Source organism: Dermacentor silvarum, chromosome 3, assembly GCF_013339745.2.
Source record: "Dermacentor silvarum isolate Dsil-2018 chromosome 3, BIME_Dsil_1.4, whole genome shotgun sequence".
NCBI lineage: Eukaryota > Metazoa > Arthropoda > Arachnida > Ixodida > Ixodidae > Dermacentor > Dermacentor silvarum.
The window spans coordinates 217551891-217572041 of record NC_051156.1 but is presented as its reverse complement, the minus strand read 5'-3'; the positions used below and the strand labels follow the sequence as shown (position 1 = coordinate 217572041).

The following is a 20151-nucleotide window of genomic DNA, read 5'->3' as shown; positions in this document are numbered from 1 at the left end:
AATCACCCCTTACAGAATCACCCAATCCATGCCACACACCTGAGCTTTGGGAGAGTGCCATATATAGCCAGCTCCACCCTCGCAAGCCAGCGCCAGCTGGTAGCGAGGGCCGTGGACTCGGCGAAAACCTATGGTTTCCTGGAAAGGGGAGACCACCCCGAAGACAATTCTTAAAATAATCTCTCAATAAAGATGTTTCTTCTCTCTCTCACGCTCTCGGAAAATAACTTTTATGAAGCACGTATTCAGCAACAGAAAGCTGTATCGAGAGTTTTTTTCATGTTGCGCTACAATTTCCTCAGTTACACTTTTTATGTATTTAAAATATTTGAGAAGTTGATTAATTAATTCAGGAAGGAAGGAAAAAATTATTAGGTCCTGCAAGTTGTGAGTTGCCTCACCAAATGGGCTGCACAAATTATATAATTATAGGCGGATTGCAAAAAATAATCTGAGCATCTCCAAGCGACGGCAAACAACATTACCCTGGTTCTTTTAAGCTACGTGGCATTTGCATATTTTAAAATCTTGTGCATGATAGTTGAGGCGCCCTGTACATGGCGCGAAACAGCAACTGGGCATTCCCAGTCATTGATGTGCAACTCTGACAAGGTCACTTGATGCGGTCACCGCCCTTGGCTGAAAGAAACTAAAACAGGTGATCTCGAGGAGTACACATGTCGTGCGACAGGAGTACCGCAATACCCGCCAAGCGCGCGCTATCTTTGGCCCGACCGAGACGCTGCTTATCTGCTCGATGACCGCTATCGACAGTGCGGTTAAGGAGGAGCCGCACTCCTCGGAGAAACGCCGTCATCTGAGCCCCTGCGCATCTTGGAGGGAACATGTCCCAGGAGTCCTGCACCTTCCTCCAAGGTCGGTCGGTGTCCTCTGTTCTGAGTGCTCGTCGCGGATTAAGCAGTTTCCAAACTAGTGAGGCTTGGTCAGCAACCTGTGAGAATAAACAACCGGTTGGGTCCGTCGCCAAAGATAACCTTTTTTTCAAAAACAAACTTTTTGTTGCGCTGAAAGAATTTCGGAGAGGAGGCCAGTTGTATACGATCTATCCACATTAAAGGTAGATATAAGTTAATATAACACATTGCCCGAACAGGATTACATATATTGCTTGCTGTAATAATTACTTCGATTTATTGGAAGCAGTGCCATTGTAAGAGCTTTTTTTCTTTTCTTTCTTTCTCTTTTTTTTTTCTCTTGCGACATTGTGCGTTTATATGGCGTTTTATGATGTGTTTTCTCCCTTTATAACGTTGTAGGTATTGTCTGGCATATACTGCAACTATTTTGTTGTGTTAGCGCGTTCGGTGTTTGTAATTCTCGACATTGTGACAATTGTCTGAGAACATTAAAGATATTATAGGGTTTTATGTCCCAAAACCACCATCTGGTTATGAGGCACGCCGTAGTGGGGGACTCCGGATTAATTTTGACCACCTGGTTTTTTTTAAAAGAACATTTGCGATATATTTCGACTTTCTCCAGGTGGCAGAAAGTTGTCGACAGCATTTTCAGTTCCTAAAACGTTCTGATACGATCATCTCTCTAAAGAAGAAGAAGAAGAAGAAGAAGAAGAAGAAGAAGAAGAAGAAGAAGAAGAAGAAAAATGCTGCGCTGTTGTCGTACAGTGGCGTCCCTGCCTAACGTTACTATATTTCTAGTTTACTGAGATAACACAGGGAAACAAGCAATCGGCGTAGACGTATAAACCAAAGACAACTCAGGAAGATTGGAACGTTTAAATTATCTACCGAAAAACTTTCCTTTAGGCACTCTCAATCATTAAACAGGAAAGATATGTAACTATAGCAATCTACGTGAGCTGGTGACTGTGGCCTTTATTTTTTTTTTTTTTTCGGGCTGTTGGGCTACTAAGCACGAGGTCGCGGGCTTTAATCCCGGCGACGGCCGCCGCACTTCAATCGGGGCGAATCGCGACAACACCCGTGTAGTTAGATTTAGGTGCACGTTAAAGAACCCCAGGTGGCCCAATTATTCCAGAGTTCACGGTTTTGGCACATTATTCACGGTTTTGGCCCATAAAACCTCATACTTTAATTATTTTAAAAACTTTTTTCCTACTTTATCTCAGCAAAACACAACGCTTCTGCAACATATGGGCTTTGTCCCATTTGACGTTTTCCATTTTTAGTTTTTTCTTTAACTAAATCCATAGGTACTACTCGCCGAGAAGAAAAAGCTTCGAGACTTGTGTGCTTTCTTTTTTCCTTTGCTTTTCTTTTTGGTTTCGAGGACTTATCGTTGGTTCTTTTTCTATCTATATTAAAATCCGCCATTTATCACTGGTCGCAAACCAGTAAATAAATTATTTCTTGGGGCAAGCAAGATATTTCACATTTGTCACGTCATCGTGACATCTGTATGCAGCGTGTGTGTCTGCAATGATTGATTTCGGTTATTAAAATTAGGGGAGCAGAGATACGACGGTAACTGGCTTACATGAGAACTTGGGCGATAATCGGAAATATAATTATTTTTCTTTAATGACATGATATAGGCGAGGTTTCATGGGGCCGCTAGGTGACACCAGCTGTGCCTCACCGCATGAAAAAAAAATGAAATAACATTAATGTATCGTGAAATACTGAATACAGTCACATATCATAAACGCATAATAAGTATACAAGAACACACACCAACATGCACATATGTGTATAAACATGCACTGTTTAATAAATAAATAAATAAATAAATAAATAAATAAATAAATAAATAAATAAATAAATAAATAAATAAATAAATAAATAAATAAATAAATAAATAAATAAATAAATAAATAAATTTGAAATTGTCCGATAACAAGCACAGAAGCTCAGAGTTTTGCAGATGAGTGCATCAACACAGGTGCACGCAATCACATAGCGTACCGCATACAAACATAAGAAGAAATGACAAACTTGGAACCTTTAAATTATAAACTGATAAAGGGATTTAATGACGGCAAGCTAGAGGCAGGCGAAAAACCAGCACAGTCACAAGAGAGCAACGGCCTCGGCGCCAACAGCTCGTGATCTGCGATCACGCCCTACATCCATGAGAGCGCCCCACTACTGCTCGCTCCCTGTTCTTCTTCTTCATTACCAAACAAATACCTGTCAGAAATTGGTCTAATCGGAAAGCTTTAAAGATTCACCATTTCATATAGAAAAGCGTAAATTCACCCGCTATCTCATCTGTAAATATTAGTATGAGGTCCACTTGGGCATTTCATATTTATTTAGTTATTATTTCTTTTCCATTCTTCTCTGGAATCCTTTAGTCCCATTCCCCATCCCTATACACAGTAGCATGCCAGCGGTTGTATACGCTCCTGCAAAAAATCTCTGTTTTTCAAATAAAGAGCATCTATCTCTTTTTAAACTTGTATGGCGCATATACCATCTGTTATCTAGAGGCTTTGGTATTAGAGGAATGACGATGCAGTATAAACCTAATATACCTGTATTTTTCTAACAAAATGTTTAGCGCCACAAACGCAACCCAGCTGCTACGAACAAAGCATTACTAATGAACATTTTAATTGGTGACTTTATAAGGGGGCATGTGGTAATTGCAGAATTGAAGTCCTCCAGTACTCTAAAGATAGAATTTTGTTAGAAAGATAGTGCCTATAGAACCGATTTAGAGAATTACGGAGTCGCGAGCGACAATAGCGCTCTGGATCAGAGTAATTTGCCCAAGTCGTTTGGCCTGAGAAAGCTAAGCTCATACGGCCGGCTTTCAGCTATGGCGACTGTAGAACACCGGAAGCACTCTGGAATCACTTGCTACGAAATCCCAGATCATCTGCTTGATGGAGACGAGTTCACACAGAGCGGAGAACATCTCTTCTCTGCGCGCTGTAGCGATGTCAATGTTGCACGACATATACATATTAGTCCCATGTCACCAATCGGTACGTCTTAACAAAGAACGTCTCTCCTTGGACAACGTTGCATTGCAGCTTCCGGTGCGCTGAGCGGCCAGGGGCCCGGACATGGCCACAACCATGGCGGACCCGGTGGCCACACGCACGAACTGATGGACGGGCCTGGCAACTTCACAGAGCGCGAGGCACTGCGCGTGAGGGACGACTGGGACCAGCGCGCCTTCACCGTCGGCGTGGGCGGCCCCGTGGGCTCGGGAAAGACGGCGCTCATGCTGGCGTTGTGCCGAAAGCTGCGCGAGAAGCACAGTGTGTGCGCCGTCACCAACGACATCTTCACCAGGTGGGGACGACAACAGACACGTACTCGTATAGTAGAACCTGTAAAATTAATTAACCAAATTATGGGATTTTACGTGCCAAAACCACGATCTGATTATGAGGCACGCCGTAGTGGGGGACAGGCAGGCAGGCAATGAACATTATTTTAGGTCCTGAGGAGCGACTCCATGAATCCCTTACGCGGAAGGAATTTGGGCCCCAGGTGGCCCAAATTTCCGACTCCAGAAATTTGGACCACCTGGGGTAGAACCTGTAGTTGATTACGCCTACTTGCGGGAGGTGCGTCTGCTAGTGAGATCTCAAACACCGGCAGCGACGGACGGACGGACGGACGGACGGACGGACGGACGGACGACGACGACGACAGACAGACAGTGCTAATGATAACGTAGTGCTAGATAGTGCTAGGTATGGCGATAAGTCAGATAAATAGTGCTTGACTTCACAACCGATGTATTCCACTCTTGCAGCTGAGGGATCAGGTATGCCAAAGTGGACGACTCTGCGGAGAGAGAGATAAAGCTTATATATAGTATCTCTCTCCAGACCCGTTTCACTTTGGCCACCAGGGGTTTTAACGCGACAGCGTCAAGGGCCCCGTGTCGCGGAAAATCCGGTGTCGGCGCTGGCGTCCGGCGTCGACGGCGTCGTCCGTTAGAAAAAAAAAATCATCCCGTATACATGTATTTAGGTATGTGTATACGCGACACATTGCTATGACGTGAGATATACGCGGGTTATATTGCCCCACCATTCTATCACTAATGTTGTTCATATCTTGTCTTACATTCTTGACAAAGTTGTTCCTCGGAAATCTGAGAATGACAACCCACAAACAAATGTCAAGAAACAAAACACCGACAGCGCATGCCTTTTATTGCGATAGCAATCATATGGACACTTCAAGCGGATATCTGCCGTTGTCGTGAGGCTCCGTATGAAGTCCAAGGGCGATAAAATCGTCGGGAAGCGCGCTTTCACGGAGAGCGAACGCACAGCGGAGAGTAAACGCGACGTCTCCGTCGCGCGAAAGGCCGTGGGGGGTTGGAAGCGATAGAGGTGGGGCGCCGTCGTGCTCCGGAACCAAGTGCGAATTTAGCGACCCGGCGCGTTTCGTGCGCGAAAGGAGGAAAGTGGGAAGGCAGCGCGGAAGGGAGGGGCTGCGGCTTCTACTCTGCCGGGAACTGTGCACTTGTACTTTGCGCGGCTGCGAGCGGTCGCGCGCATCGGGCCTTGAAAGCGATCTGCACACAACTCCTACCTTTGTATGCGCTGCGCTTTCGCCGCTCAGTTTCTGTTGAAGCGATAGACCGCACGAACCTTCGCTCGCTGCTGAGCCACGCTTGCTCACGCCAGGTTTTGACAGCGGTTGTCTGCGGTCATCGAGTGTGATATATTCATGTTTGCTTGTGCGCGCTCACACTATGCTTGTTAATTCAGTTATAAGCGAATGTGTCCAAGTTTATACAGTCGATAAAACTACTATCTTACTACGTATAGTTCTCTACTAGTAAATTTGGTATCGCAATTGATGCTTCGCCTTTCGGGCGAAACTGCAACTTTTTTTGTTAAGTCTTCTCAGACTGAAATATTTAAAGTGCGAAGCGATAACAGAAACTTAAAAAGGATGCAATTTTATTGGCGTGGACGTGCACTACCTCCGGGATCGGCCCACACAAGAGGTCGAGTTTCCACCAGAAAGCTCGCCTTCGTGCATGACGTTCGCCGCCAGCGTTTCCGGTAATCATTGCGGTTACGTAAGCTGCAGTTGCCGGGAAGCGTGAGAAGCAGTCAGGAATCTTTGAATGCTATCGCGTTCCACTCTTAAAGGCGAAGCTTTAGCGTCCTCGAAGTTTTTTTCCACAAACTCCGAAGTCTTCACGAATTATAGTTCTACTACCCATGACACATTCACCCTTGAGCAATATGCTATATTAGCTATCGCTCTGCTGCAGAGATTTAAAGGAGCAACCATTTAATGTTTATTGGTTTATCAACCTGTAAAAGACTGTGATCATGTGAGGGAAATTTACAGAGGAATAAAAATGGGTCGCAACGCATACTGGAGGCGTTACCAAATCATAACCAGCAGCTTACCGCAATCCTTGAAAATAAAAGTGTACAATCATTGCATTCTACCGATCCTAACATATGCGAATGAAGCATGGATGTTAACAAAGAAGCTTAAGATGTTAACGACCGCACAAGGAGCAATGGGACGAAAAATTATAGGCGTAACGTTAAGAGAAAAAAAGACGGCGGTGTGCATGAGATAGCAAACAGGGGTAGCCGATATCCTAATGTACATTAAGAGGAATAATTAGAGTTGGGTTGGCCATGTAATGCGTAGGGCAGGTAACTGGTGGTCGGTTAGAGTTACAATCCAGGACGTCAGAGAATTAGGTGATGCGATGAAACGAGGAAATTTGGAGGCATAACGTGTAATCAACTAACGCCAGATAAGGGTAAGTGGAGATTACTGTGAGAGGCATTCATCCTGCAGTGGACACGAATAAGTTGATGATGATTATGACATTGGCTATACGCATATGTGCGCCCTGTTTCATCCCATTATATATCACCCTTTCTGATGCATTTGTTTCTGATATTGGTTTACGTACATAATATGAACTGCATGGCTTGCATTTATTGTGCCCACTTGCTTGCTTTGTTCGAGAAAATGTTGTTTATCCAGTCCGCTGTGATCTTGACAAAAGGCTAGAGTATTCACAAATAAAAAAAAATTACACCATCTTCCCGTAGGGGAATCCTGAGTAGTATGCGAAGCAGCCATGGGGTCGACTCAAGGTAGTTTTATCAGCTGTATAAACTTGGACATGCAGCAGCACCAGCAACGCGCAGAACTGTTGCCGACGCCGTCGGCGTTTTGCCCGCGTTCGCACCGAACGCGCGCGGCGTTGGTGACTGTTGCCGGTGCCTCTGGGGCGCCTACCGTCGCGCCTCTACCCTAAGCTGCTTCGCATTATCGCGCGCGGAGCCGCAGGTGTTGCCATTCGTTGCGCAATCCGGAGAGGAGCGTCGGAGAGGAGAGGAGGAATGCCGAGAGGAGAGGAGATTAGACAAGGAGAAGAGAGGAGGGGAGGAGGATGCGCATGCGCAGTAGGGGTGTGGACGCCGCACGGCGGATGGATGGAGGGAGGGAGGGAGTGACAAAGCCTCGACCAGAAGATGCTTCGCATTTAAAACATCGTCATGGATGGTGTCTTGCCTTAGGCTCGCCGTGGTTGCTCTCACCTGCAGAATTGCGCGAACTCACCGCTTCTTTCCTTCCCCCCTCTCTAAATCTGTCACACTGTCTTATCCTTCTATTCCCCCTTTGCCGCCCCCCAGCGCAGGGTAGCCAACCAGACACATTTCTGGTTTCGCCAGCCTTAACCCTTTCTTTCCTCCTCCTCACCAAGAAGAATCAGTTTTCCCTATAAACCGGCAATCTAGGCAAAAACAGCCTCTGCATTTGAGTTAACAGCCTGGTAGGATGAAAAAATCTAATTGTGGGCTTTCACAAAGGCATCTGGATAGCCCAGAAAAACACGGACACTATCCAGATACCATTCCATGATGAGCAACCAGCAAGCCCATATCGCCACCCTCGTCGATTTCCCAAAGGCACCTCAATATCTTTCAGAGACACCGTACAGTTGGGGACTCCATATTAACTTCGAGCACCTGAGGCTCTTTTAACATGTAAATGTCAGTACACGAGCATTTTTGCAGTGTGCTCTCACCGGCATGTGACAGCCACTGCCGGGGATCGAACCCACGACCTCGTGCTCAGCGGCAAAGTGCAATAGCCACTGTGCCACAGCAGCTGCTTCTCGTATACCATAAACTATGGAGGAAGTTTCATGAAAGGGAAATATCTTCATTACTTTAGGGCTAGTTGGTCGGACATGTTGACTGGAAAGCTAAATGCGAGTAAATTACACGGAGACCCATCGAACAGCGCTTGTGCTCGTCTGTTCGATGTGTCTTCGTGTAATTTATTCGAGCCTTAGAGTACCATACCCTACAGTACCACGCTACAAAGGAAACCCATAGAAGACTTTCAGAAAGAAAGCTTCGCAGCTGAAGAACAATTCATCCTGCTCCGGGTATCAAACCCGGGACCAATGCCTTGCCGGAGCCTTCGCTTTACCGTCTGAGCTGACCAGGAGGCTAGCAAATCGCCGAGCAAGGCCGAATAATTCGACATTTGAAAGTGCAAGAAACCAGAAAATTTCGAATCAATTGTGCAAAAGTCTGCAAGGTGGAGCCCGCGAGGCTCACCCGACCGAGACAAAGCGACGATCATCATCATCTTCATCTACGGAGCCTAGTATACGACAGAGATTCGCGGTTATAATGAAAAAAAAAAAAAAAAGTTGACATCGCGTCATTCACTTCATTTCGGTTGTGTGTGTTTTTCTGGCTGATTCTCTGCACGAATTGTTGGCTTCTTTTTCCTGCAGGGAAGACTGGGAGTTCCTGTGCCGTAACGAGGCGCTGCCCGAAGAGCGCATGCGCGCTATCGAGACCGGAGGTTGTCCGCACGCTGCCATCCGTGAGGTACGTTGACGGCTCGCATGGAGGCATGCCTTAGTGTCGACCATTCCTGCACACGATTGAGCTGCTTATGCTATAGGGGTTCACTAAAATGAAAAAAAAAAAGAGGAATGGAGAGAAAATTATAGTTTTTCTTGACAAAGCCGCATCTATGAGTTTGACCATTATTAATCATCATTTAGCTTCGAATCCTTTATGCTTATAAACTGCAGACAGTCGTCGCGAAAACAAATGGTATATCATAACAAAAAAATCACCGCGCGCGCCCAATCACTCCGTACAGATGGTTAACCATCGAAGCTGAAACGTGTGGTCCCGGTGTTTATCCCTGGGTTAATCCCGATGATTCGTTAAACGACGGCTTGGTAGGCTGCCAGATCCTCGGTAAGCAGTCGCTGCTTGCCCTCTGCCACCCGGGCCTGTTCTTGTGCCCGGACTGCAGCATCGGCACGACGAACACGAGCTCTCTCACGGTGCTGCTGTCGGCGCTGTTCTTCGTAAGCTGCCTGCTGTTCGGGAGTTCGTACGATGCGTGGCCTACCCATGTTGAAGTCGGAGAGAAACTGCTGCACGCGCCCTCAGCTGCGACGGAGAGAACGACGTCACTGACGGCGCAGCCAACGGCGCGTCTCTCTTTCTCTTTCACGTGTGACAAGGGTAGTTCAAGGGCGCGTTACGGGTCCCGAAGCCCATCACTGGGAGTCCACAGCGGTATGTGCCATTGCGCTTGGAGCCTTTCTGTACAATCACCAGGATTGGCCCACATTTTTGCGCACATTTGACAGACGGATTTTGGTTTCGCCTAGCCATAAACATCTTCGCTGCAAAAGTTATGCAAATCCAACGCGTACGTTGGAATTTATGTTAAGTGAAGTTTTCATTAAGCATTTAAACGAATGATATGGTACTGAATGCGATGCGTATGCAATTGTCTTTATTTGCGTACTATAAAGCGCGTAGACGTGTAATTTCAAGCAATTTTTATATTTCTGCGCCCCACAGGTCACAACTGAGTAATTTCATGCAGTGTTTGCGCACTACGCTGTACAAAAGCTATGTCGGAATGCAATCACCAGTTCATGCGAATGCACACTTTCAGACGTCGACGCAGCGATGCCACTAAGACTCTCTGATGTTTGTGGACAGTAGAAGACTACGGAGAGGTAGATGCATATATAGAAAAGTAAGAAACATATTTAATACATTTAATGTTACTATAACCTTTGAATCACCGTGTCCACATGATCAGCGCAGGGGGACAGGCCAACAATGGGCACAGTGCCAAGTGAACCGAGAACGAAGCAGGCTAAATATTAAATAAAAGGAAAAATAATGAGGTCAGTTGATTTCAGAAAGTCAGCTCAGTGCAACCATGTGCTCGCACTGCTTGTCTTTCCTGCACCAAAGCGATCGCCCGCGTAATACCGCAGGACTACTCGGCCAACATGGACTCCGTGCGGGAGTTGACGCGCCGCTTCCGGCCTGAGCTGGTGCTGCTGGAGAGTGGCGGCGACAACCTGGCGGCCAACTTCAGCCGCGAGCTGGCCGACTACATCATCTACGTGATCGACGTCGCCGGCGGTGACAAGATCCCGCGCAAGGGCGGACCGGGCATCACGCAGAGTGACCTGCTCGTCGTCAACAAGACCGACCTGGCCGAGGCCGTGGGCGCCGACCTGGCCGTCATGGAGCGAGACGCAGCGCGCATGCGCCAAGGGGGCCCGACTCTCTTCTGCCAGGCCAAGCATGGGGTCGGCGTTGACGAAGTAGTTAAACTCGTGCTCGACTCAGCGTTGCAGCTGGGGGCACCGGTCAAGGGCACGCGCTAGGGCCGAAATAAACCCCTTCCTATGACCGTACGTTCAGTGTCAAGATCGGGGTCAAGCGCTAGCTCGTAGACACTATAGGACCAAAATAAACCAATTGATACAGCAGTATGCTCGTGGTCAAGCTGGTGCTCGACCCGGCGATGCAGCTGATCCCGGGGCTCTGGTAAAAGCTGTGTGCTATAGAGCCAAAACAAACCACTTCATCTGGTCGCGCGCCGTAAAGGTTCCGTGATTTCAAGTTCACTGTGTTCTCCTGCGTCAGAAAACTCGGACGTTCTACGGGTTTTCATTTCTTGGGCATCAGCACTGCAAAAATGTTGCTTTAACCTCTTAGCGCCGAATGGCTAGAATGACCGAGTAGGACCTCGCAAGTGATATGCCGTACCGTGTATACGTTGGCAGACAATTGCAGCAAAAAAAAAAAAAAAAAAAAAAGAAAAAAAAAAGCAATTACAAAGGAGGCAGCGGCGTAGACACAAAGTGCCATGGCATTACGAAGAAGACGATAGTGAAGATTTGCAGACCCCTTTAGAATTTGAATTTGAATTTATTCTGCTCGAACAAAATATACAAGGAAGGAACAGCCAGAAAAAGCTACTGAGATCAGTGGCTTGACCGATGGCGAGAACTAAAAAAAAAAAAAAAAAAATGAAAGAAAGAATGGTAATGAATGGAACTAGAGACAAGAAAAAAAAAAGAGAACCAGAAATAAAAGTAATATACAGGAGAAGGAAATGTAGAGCAAGTTTTCATTCAATGCTGGTTTTGATGTTTTGGCTACTTTGCGCAATGTAAGCGGTCATACTCAGCCGAGATGATGGCCGCCTCGTCGAGATGATGAGCCGCCGTGTGGCGTCTTCCTGTGTTTCCTTATATATTTCTCTATATCTGTAGCGTGTATGCTAACGTTCCAGATGCTGCGTTCATTGATAGTCGGAGCCGACCGCGCTTGTCTGGGCGCTCTGAACATGAGAGAACGGGACCTTTCCATGTTGTCCTGGTGTGGAGAAGCCCAGGTGTTCTTGCTTTCCGTCAATATTGCAGATATGCCTCCTCCGAGAGAAAGAAAAATGATATTAAAGAAAGTGAAAAGAAAGAGAGACAGAAAGAGAAAGAAAATGTGCGCTTGTGTGCATGTAGAAGGGGAGAAGGGGCGAGAGTTAGCTCACTTTTATACCATTTGGCTGGCGAAACACATGACTGGTGGTGGCCTGACAGCTGGTGAAACGTTACGATGAAGAAGGCAATTTCTCGATTTCTGTCACCGCCAAATCGGAACATTCATAACTTCTTTTCCTGGCGCCATCGATCTCTCTACTACGCTGCTTTCTTCCTTTCGACTTTAATCGAGGACTAAATGCTTCCTTTTGTACAACAAAAAAAAGTTAATTATCTTCCATCGACTAGTCGTTACCACAGCCTATGACGTCATGAGAGACTGCTGCAGGAATTCGTGGGAGATTCCGCCACTTGCCTTTCATATTAGACCATCGTCTGAAATATCAAACCTAGCAAAAACGTATTCATCACCGCAGGAGTGCAATCGACCACTCCAGCTTGACATACCATTCATTATACTGCTGCCCGCAAGCGTTGCATTGGTGCGCGTGGTTGTCGCAGGCATGGCGATTTTCTCACGTCATTGTATAGCAGAGCACTTAAAGCATACCTGCAAACCTGTGAACTTTTATATTAATAAAATTCCGCGGACACTGCAAAGAGGGGGAAGGGAAAGCGTGGAGATAGAACGCATTTTTTTTGATCTAATCCTTGTCCTGAGCACACGCCTTTTCATATTTACACGTGTGCTTTATTATTTATGATTTAAGTTTATAATCGGCACACAAGCAGCCCTTCCCGTAAATAACGGGAAGAAAAAAAAGTTTGCCTATACAAACACGTCGATGTGATCATCCAAGACGTGCTGTTCAGCCATAACCTTTCAACGTCGTTGTAAAACGGACAGTTTTGAGACGTGCAAATCCAAGTTGTTGCAGCTTTGCAGTGCTATAGAAGACGTGATCTTTTCGGAGCACGATTGGGAGTAAGGATGGGAGGGGGCTAAGCCGGATTGGCCTGTACGAGGCGAGCCCGTTCTTTGCGAGCGGATGCTGCTGCGTGCGAGCTTTCCAAGCCTAAGTGGGATAATCGTCTTCGCTTCTTCAGTGGTGTACAGCCATACCCACAATGCTTTGTTTCTTTTTCTTTTTCGTCCCTAAAAACAAAATTGAGTGTTTGTTAAGATGTTTCTATCTTGGTAGACGTCGGCTACACACTTTCTCTTATAGTTCCGCACTGCCATATTGCATACTATTTAGTATTTTTAAGAAATGAATGGGAAGGGATACGAAAGTCTTCGCTCTGCGGAGGATTCATCCCACACAGCCCACGGACCGTATCAACAACAACAACACAACAACAACAACAACAACAACAACAACAACAACAACAACAACAACAACAACAACAACAACAACAACACAACAACAACAACAACAACACAACAACAACAACAACAACAACAACAACAACAACAACAACAACAACAACAACAACAACAACAACACGACAACAACGACAACAACAACAACAACAACAACAACAACAACAACAACAACAACAACAACAACAACAACAACAACAACAACAACAACAACAACAACAACAACAACAACAACAACAACAACAACAACAACAACAACAACAGAGTACTTGCTCTAAATGTGCAGACGTCAGTACACCGTGGTGTTGGACATATGATTAACGGAGGCGGTCGGCCAATAGCAAATACCCCTTACGAAAGAAAAGCTTTGTATCCGCGCCCTACAATCTAAGTGCACTGGCGATTTGGCATTAGACCCCCTTCGGAATGTGTCGACCACGGCCATGATTGAATCGTGCTGCGTATATATAACGCAGGGTTGAAGGACACTGTTCCTGGAAGAAGGAAAGCGGCTGCAAGGTAGAATCCATGGATAGCAACGTCGCGACATTGGAGTGCGTCCATGAGTAACTGAAAAGAGCAGGGTGAAGCGAAGCAGGAGCGCGTCCTAAAAGTTGAACGCTATCAAAACACTGCGGTTGAGGCTACGCGGAGATGTCCAGCATTTACCGAAGCAGTAGACGTACGCGTTTCGGCCGAGGACAAAATAAGAAGTGACAGTACACACTCGACGCTATTTTACAATAGTTTATTTCGAAGCTCGTGGCCACCGCTCATACCAAGCAAATAATTCGCTGCGCATGCCAAGCAACAAGAGCAACTTTAACAATATTTCATCACATTGACAGAACAACGTTCTTAGTACCCACCCATAACCCACATGGGTGCCACTAAGCTTGAAAATGTTAACTTTTTAACAGACAAGGAAATCGACGCTATATACTGACACACTCCAAGCGTGATGATTTTTTTCTTCTACAATCTCTTGCATTAACTTGTTTCCACTTCTAGCAAATTTCTGTACAGTTATGAAGCACGAGCTCACAGCCACAATCCTTGAAGTGCGTAGCCAACAAGGAATTCTTCTTTTGTCCTCGTCCGCTATGCGCCTACTGCTCGTAATGAACCACTAACAAGCCCAACTCGCCATTGACTTTACTGACGCACACTTTCGAGCATAGGTCGGCAGAATAAGCTTACCCAATAGTATTTTCGCAGGCAGTGTACACACTCACAACCATATGTACTCACACTCACCAACACTCACACGCGTTCATATAGTCACTTACCGACAAGCACTCACGCTAATACTAGCGCCCTCTCCCACTCCCCGGCACTCACTCACATATATGCTCACGCCCCCTCACAGTCGCCGAGTCACTTACGTCCACTTAACATCACCGTCACTGACTTTCATTCCTACTCTCGCCAACCGGCACTCATTGCTGTTCGTAACAATGTCCCACTCACACCCTGCTTCACTCACTAAAGCTCCCACCTGCGAAATGAGTGGGCAGCTAGTACGAGTCAGTGTACTCGTGAGTGATTATGCCAACTTATGCTCCAGAAACGCTTAACACGCATACAAATCACAGAGTGCGGCGCATGCACCGAACTATCGGGAAACGACAACGTTAGCTGCCCATACCTTTCCAAACGGCCACCGCGGAGTCCAACAGGGATAGTGATGGAGAGTTGTAGCGTGTTTAAATATGTATGCCCGGGACTCAACGGGGGTGTTTTTTTTTTTCCTCAGTGTCTGCGAAGAATCTCGCCATGTTTTTTTTTCTTTTTTTGCCTCATGTTTTGTACATTCTCTCGAGTTACCCGCTATCGCACTTTGGCGACGTGTCGCTGCATACTCGTACGAGAGAACGCCTGCAGGCTCACGAACGTTAACCATGCGCATCAAAGCGTGAGACTAATTACTCGCACATGTTTTGCTTGCTTCTCTTCGGGAAACGCCCCGAGCAGAGTACGCGTGGCGCCGAGAATATTGACGGCGGGAGCAAATTGGAAACTTGTCCCATCTAATGCCGACCCGTTGAAAAGCAAGCAAACTCGAAAGGCGCCTAGGCGCTGGCCGGATTGCGAAAAGGCTTCTCTCAACGGGGTATCGGGCTTATACGGTGGCGTGCGCTTTAATATGAGTCTTGACAGGCGCGAAATACCGCGATTTTAATAAGAAAAAGAAAAAAATCTACGAGTGTGCTCGCTGCGAAGTTCCGTGTTTATGCTTGCTGGGTGAAACGACAAGAACGTGGGGATTTTAGGGATACACGGATATAAATGGGATAGGGCGCCGTTTCTCCCGCCACACCTATACTTTCGTAGGTTGTTTGTGAACTGTTCACTTCAACTGCGACGTTTCAGTATCTTCTTGAAGTAACGAGAAACTGCGATAAAAAAAGAGCTCACATTTGTTATTAAAGTTTTCCTGGACTACCTCCATACTGAAAGAAGTAATTTTAGATGGACTAACTGTTGGGCTAGTTGGTCTGACATGCTTACTGAAGAACTAAGCGCGAATAAAGTGATTTTGGAAATCTCATGCCAACGCTGGACTTGTGAACTTGATTAATAAAGTTCGAATTACGAGAAACCTCGGCAATGGACGTTTTGATGTGTACGAAGTGTAAGAAAAATAGTATTTGGACCTTATTATTTCTGGGTGTGGGTTTCATAATGCTGTGCTCACTTGTGCAATTTCAGCTGTCAAGTGCGACGCACAGAATCAATGAAGGAAATAGCAACTTCTAGTAAAACCTGCGCTATAGACGCATGATTTCTCCGTAAGGTTTAATACCAGAAGCCTCACTGAGCCAACCGTTTTAGTTTGACGCGCGCTGCACAACACGTTAATAGAACGTAGCTTCCTTCGACGACGAAGGAAGCGCTTTTGCATCACACATAAATACCCGCTAAGGAAATCAAATGGTTTTTCTTGAGAACTGAAAAAAAAAGGCAAATAAAACTAGAATGACAAATCACTATTTTCAAACTATCTCAGTGCTTCATTTATTGGAGGAAAGATAAGAACGGGGGAAAAGAGAGATGATTGAGATTGCAAAGACAAGGAAGGTAAACGGAAGAGAAATATTCTACAGACGATTCTGAAGTGCAAGGTTATGCAGTTCCTCACAACAGATGGCGATTAAAGTAGTGCCTCATTAGTGGAGAAAATCTCAGGCGAATACAAGCTTACCCAAAGGTCGGTTGGCGATGACGTCAGCGAGTTACCAGAACGTTTAGGAGGCACCGCTCAGTGCAACGAGATAGTTCGAAAGACTAATTGTGATCAGGCCTTTGCATAGTGTCTGGGCGAAGAGATTATTTCCCCATATTCTCTACTTTTGTCCTCAACTTTCCTACTCTTGGCCCTACCCCAGAGTAGCCAACCGGATGGTTACTCTGGTTAACCTCTCTGCCTATCATCTCCGACTTTCTTTTCTCTTGGTCACCGCCTCATCAAAGAGGCTGCCTCGCACTGAAACCACCGTACCTTACAGAGTTGATCCTTCAGAGTGTTCTTCAACGGCTCATTAGCTAAATGGCATAGTACACTATATGGTTAGTACACATGGTGTGGTATATGTGGTATGGTATATGTGGTATAGTATATATGTGCCCGCTATAGAGAAGAACCACTGTTGGTGTGCGGTGCACATGTACTTGCGCTTTGCGTTTCAATGACAGTCAAACACAACTGAGTCATTAATGTGTCGGCATAATATTTGAGTGTCGAAGATGTTCTTTAGTCTACGAACGTAAACTTTGCGTCAACTGCCCACATTTTGCATTAATTAGTCTTCCTGAATTTACAGCGTATTGACCACACCTGCAGATTTATTCTTGGCATGCCCCTGTCGCCAGTGAGCATACTTCCGCTCTCATTTAACACTCCTTCACAATCAATCACTTCTCCCCCCTTCTGGACGTGTTTTTTACAGCGAAGCTGTTAAGGGTTAGTTCCCCGAGGATCGTGTCCGCGTGTAGAAAAAAAACTATCATCATCAGCTTTGGCTCGAGCGTCGTTGTCTTCTTCCGCAGCTGGCTCGTTGGTGTCCCTCAGTTTGAGCTCGTGCCCTTAGATGCCCTGCCGCGCACGAGTGCGTGCTCGGCTCACGCAGATCGCGACCGTAGACCGACCGGCGTGTACAACAATTTCGGCTTCATGTGCGTGGTGGTTTGGCTCCATGTGCGTGGCGGTTTCCCGCCAGTTGTGCCTTAGCACAGTTGTCAAAACAGATGACTAGCATGACTGACAGGTCATGACATCAATAACCCCACATGTCGTCAGTTACGCCACGATTAACGATAATAAAATCACGTGTGGCGCATACCCGCATTGGATATGTGGGTATGAGCCAGGAAAAAAAAAAAAAGAAAGATAAGAAGGAAAGAAAGAAGGAAGGTAATAAAGAAATCACGTGTGGCTCATACCCGTATTGAATATGTGGGTATGAGCCGCCGAGAGCAGGAGCGGGAAATATCTCACAGGATCCTGACGCTGCCGTGCAGTGTGCCACGGCTATGAACGCTGTGGCTCATGCGCTAGTTTATGACGATGGGGCGGACTTGGCGCAGCAAACGCACTACTTGGCCATCACGCTGGGCGAAAAAAAGACACCGGTGTCCTTGATCTTTGACGAACATGCCGAAGCCACTCAATATAATCAATAATGATAATATATAAATTCACTATAGCAATATTCACTACAGCAGACCCACCATAGTCCCAGCTTCGCTGGCTTCCATCTTCAGTAGTGGAAGCGCTCTGAATTTTATCGCGATAGCGTTTAGGGCCCCGTGTCGCAGAAAATCCGGCGTCGGCATTGGCGCCCGCGGCCGAGAAGATCATCCCCAACCACGTTTAGGTATGCCACACCATTCTATCATTAATGTTGCTCATACCTTGTCTTGCATTCTTGGCAAAGCTATTCCTCGGAATTTTGAGGATGACAATCCACAAACAAATGTCATGAAACAAAACGCCCACAGCGCATGCCTTTTATGTTAAATCTTCTCAGACTGAAATATTAAAAGTGCGAAACAAATACGGAAACCTGAAAATGATGTAATTTCTTTGGCGCGGTTGTGCACTATCTCCGGGATAGGCCTACGCAAGTGGCCGCGTTTCCACCAGAAAGCTCGCCTACGTGCATAGCGTTCGCCGCCAGTGTTTGCCAGTAACCAGTACGGTTGCATAAGCTGCAGTCGTCGGGAACCATGAGTAGCAGTCAGGGATCTTTGAATGCTATCGCGTTCCACTCTTAAAAGCGAATCTTAAGCGTCCTCCCAATTTTTTTTATATGCGAAACCATCTTATGCTCGGGGCAATGTCCGTTCTGCGGCGTCCGCACACATACTGCGCATGCGCAACTCTCCCTCATTCCCCTCTCCTACGCAGGTGTGCGCTCTCTCCTCCCCTCTCCCCTTCTCCGCAACAGGTGCGGCGCAGTAAATCATTGCATATAACTCTCTCTCTCTCATCCCTGCCTCTCTCTCTAAGGGTACGCCGGTAGGCGGCGCAAGTGTCGCGGCGCAGTATAAAGCGCGCGTTCGCTGTGCTTCCGTCAGCGTATCCTAGCGCACCGACGCTAGGAATCCCGTACGATCTCTAAATAAAGACGCAGCAACCCCGTACAAACGTCTCCTTTCTTCTCAATACATTCTCTCACTCTAACTTTCATTGGGTTGTGTTGCCAAGTGAAACGAAACGGAAACTCGATGCGCACCCCCCGCGATGCTTTCGCATCCCACCATGGTTGCCCGTAGGGTGAGATGATGTGATTTTTTTGTTTGTTTATTTGTGCGCGCGCGCGCCTGTGTATGTGCGCGTACGTGTGCGTATGCATGCGTGTGTGCGTGCGCGCGTGCGTGCGTGCGTGCTGGCAGGTGCTACAAAACGTCTTTTTTGAGCCCTTCCTAGCACCGAAAAAGAGCAGTGGACCGGCAGCGGCTGGATAAAAGGACGGAAGCGCCGAGCACTCGGCAGAAAACCATCACGCGCAGGACCCGCCAGCCATTACTTACCGGTCCCCACCCAACCCGCCTTCGGCTCACCGTGCAGGTGTTAAGGCTGGACTATGTCGGGGCGCAAGGTGAGGTGCATTTCGATCTGTTTACAGAGGAGGCACCCACTGCTGCCTCCGAGAGAAGTGCAATCGAAGCTAAATGAAACACGGTTGTAATATCGGAGATTGTTGAGGCCCTGATAATAAAGCAGTCACGATGCACACCTTTGATCGAGGCTGTGATTACTTTTGACTCCGATGCTGTCGCTCGCTTCTGGTCACTGCAAATGCGACGTCTAGTACAGAAGTAAGCTTGGTGCGTCAAATGAAGCGCCAGCGATGCTTGGCCGGTATACAGCGCAACCACGCGGCACATCTTTGTTGGAGGTGGAGCCCTTCGCGACGGGAACTTTATCGAGATGATCGACGGTGTACGAAAGGATGTGGCAGGTAAAGAAGAACAGATAATGGTGGACAATGTACAGGACGCACACTTTGAGAGGTATAACGGAGCGGGGAGTGGCCAAAAGACCCTGGATAACTTCCACGCCTGCGCGTCGCGTGAGTCTACGTCACTGTATAATTGTCGCCTCTCTAATCAGAAACCATTATCTATCAAAAATAGAATCGCGCCGTGCACCGGTGGTGTGAGCCCTCTTCCCGCCCACGCCACCTTTTATGTCGAGTTTGCAGTATGGAGAGAGAGAGAGAGAAGCAAGCAAAGGATGGGAAGTTACCCAGACGCATGTTTGGTTTGCTACCCCTCACTGGGGGAAGGAAATAAAGGTATGAACAGAGAGAAAGACGAAGACAGAGAGAGAGAGCACTTGTCACACGCGCACTTGAAGGTGCCCACTACGTCTGCAAACGGTCGCAGTGACGAGACATGTTGACTTCAAGTACAGAAGCAACTGCCTCGTTGCCTTCTGTGCCACTGAGGCGCACGTCCATGGTCCAAGGATCTTGGCTTTTTAAGGCTGTTTTGAGTACAGCCGGTTTAATGCGGTCCGGAGAGAGCGGCGCTGGACGTCATAACGAGAACAAAAGCACCAG

The 20151-nt window shown here is 46.9% G+C and overlaps 1 protein-coding gene across 1 annotated transcript; it reads left to right on the top strand.

Moving 5' to 3' along the window:
* The first annotated feature begins 767 nt into the window (after positions 1-767).
* LOC119446668 (urease accessory protein UreG) lies at positions 768-10986 on the top strand. The gene is made up of 4 exons (XM_037711161.2): positions 768-876; positions 3983-4247; positions 8716-8812; positions 10240-10986. Exons 1-4 carry the CDS (start codon positions 846-848, stop codon positions 10636-10638), a joined length of 792 nt encoding a protein of 263 aa, XP_037567089.1. The 5' UTR covers positions 768-845; the 3' UTR covers positions 10639-10986.
* Positions 10987-20151: the final 9165 nt, after the last annotated feature.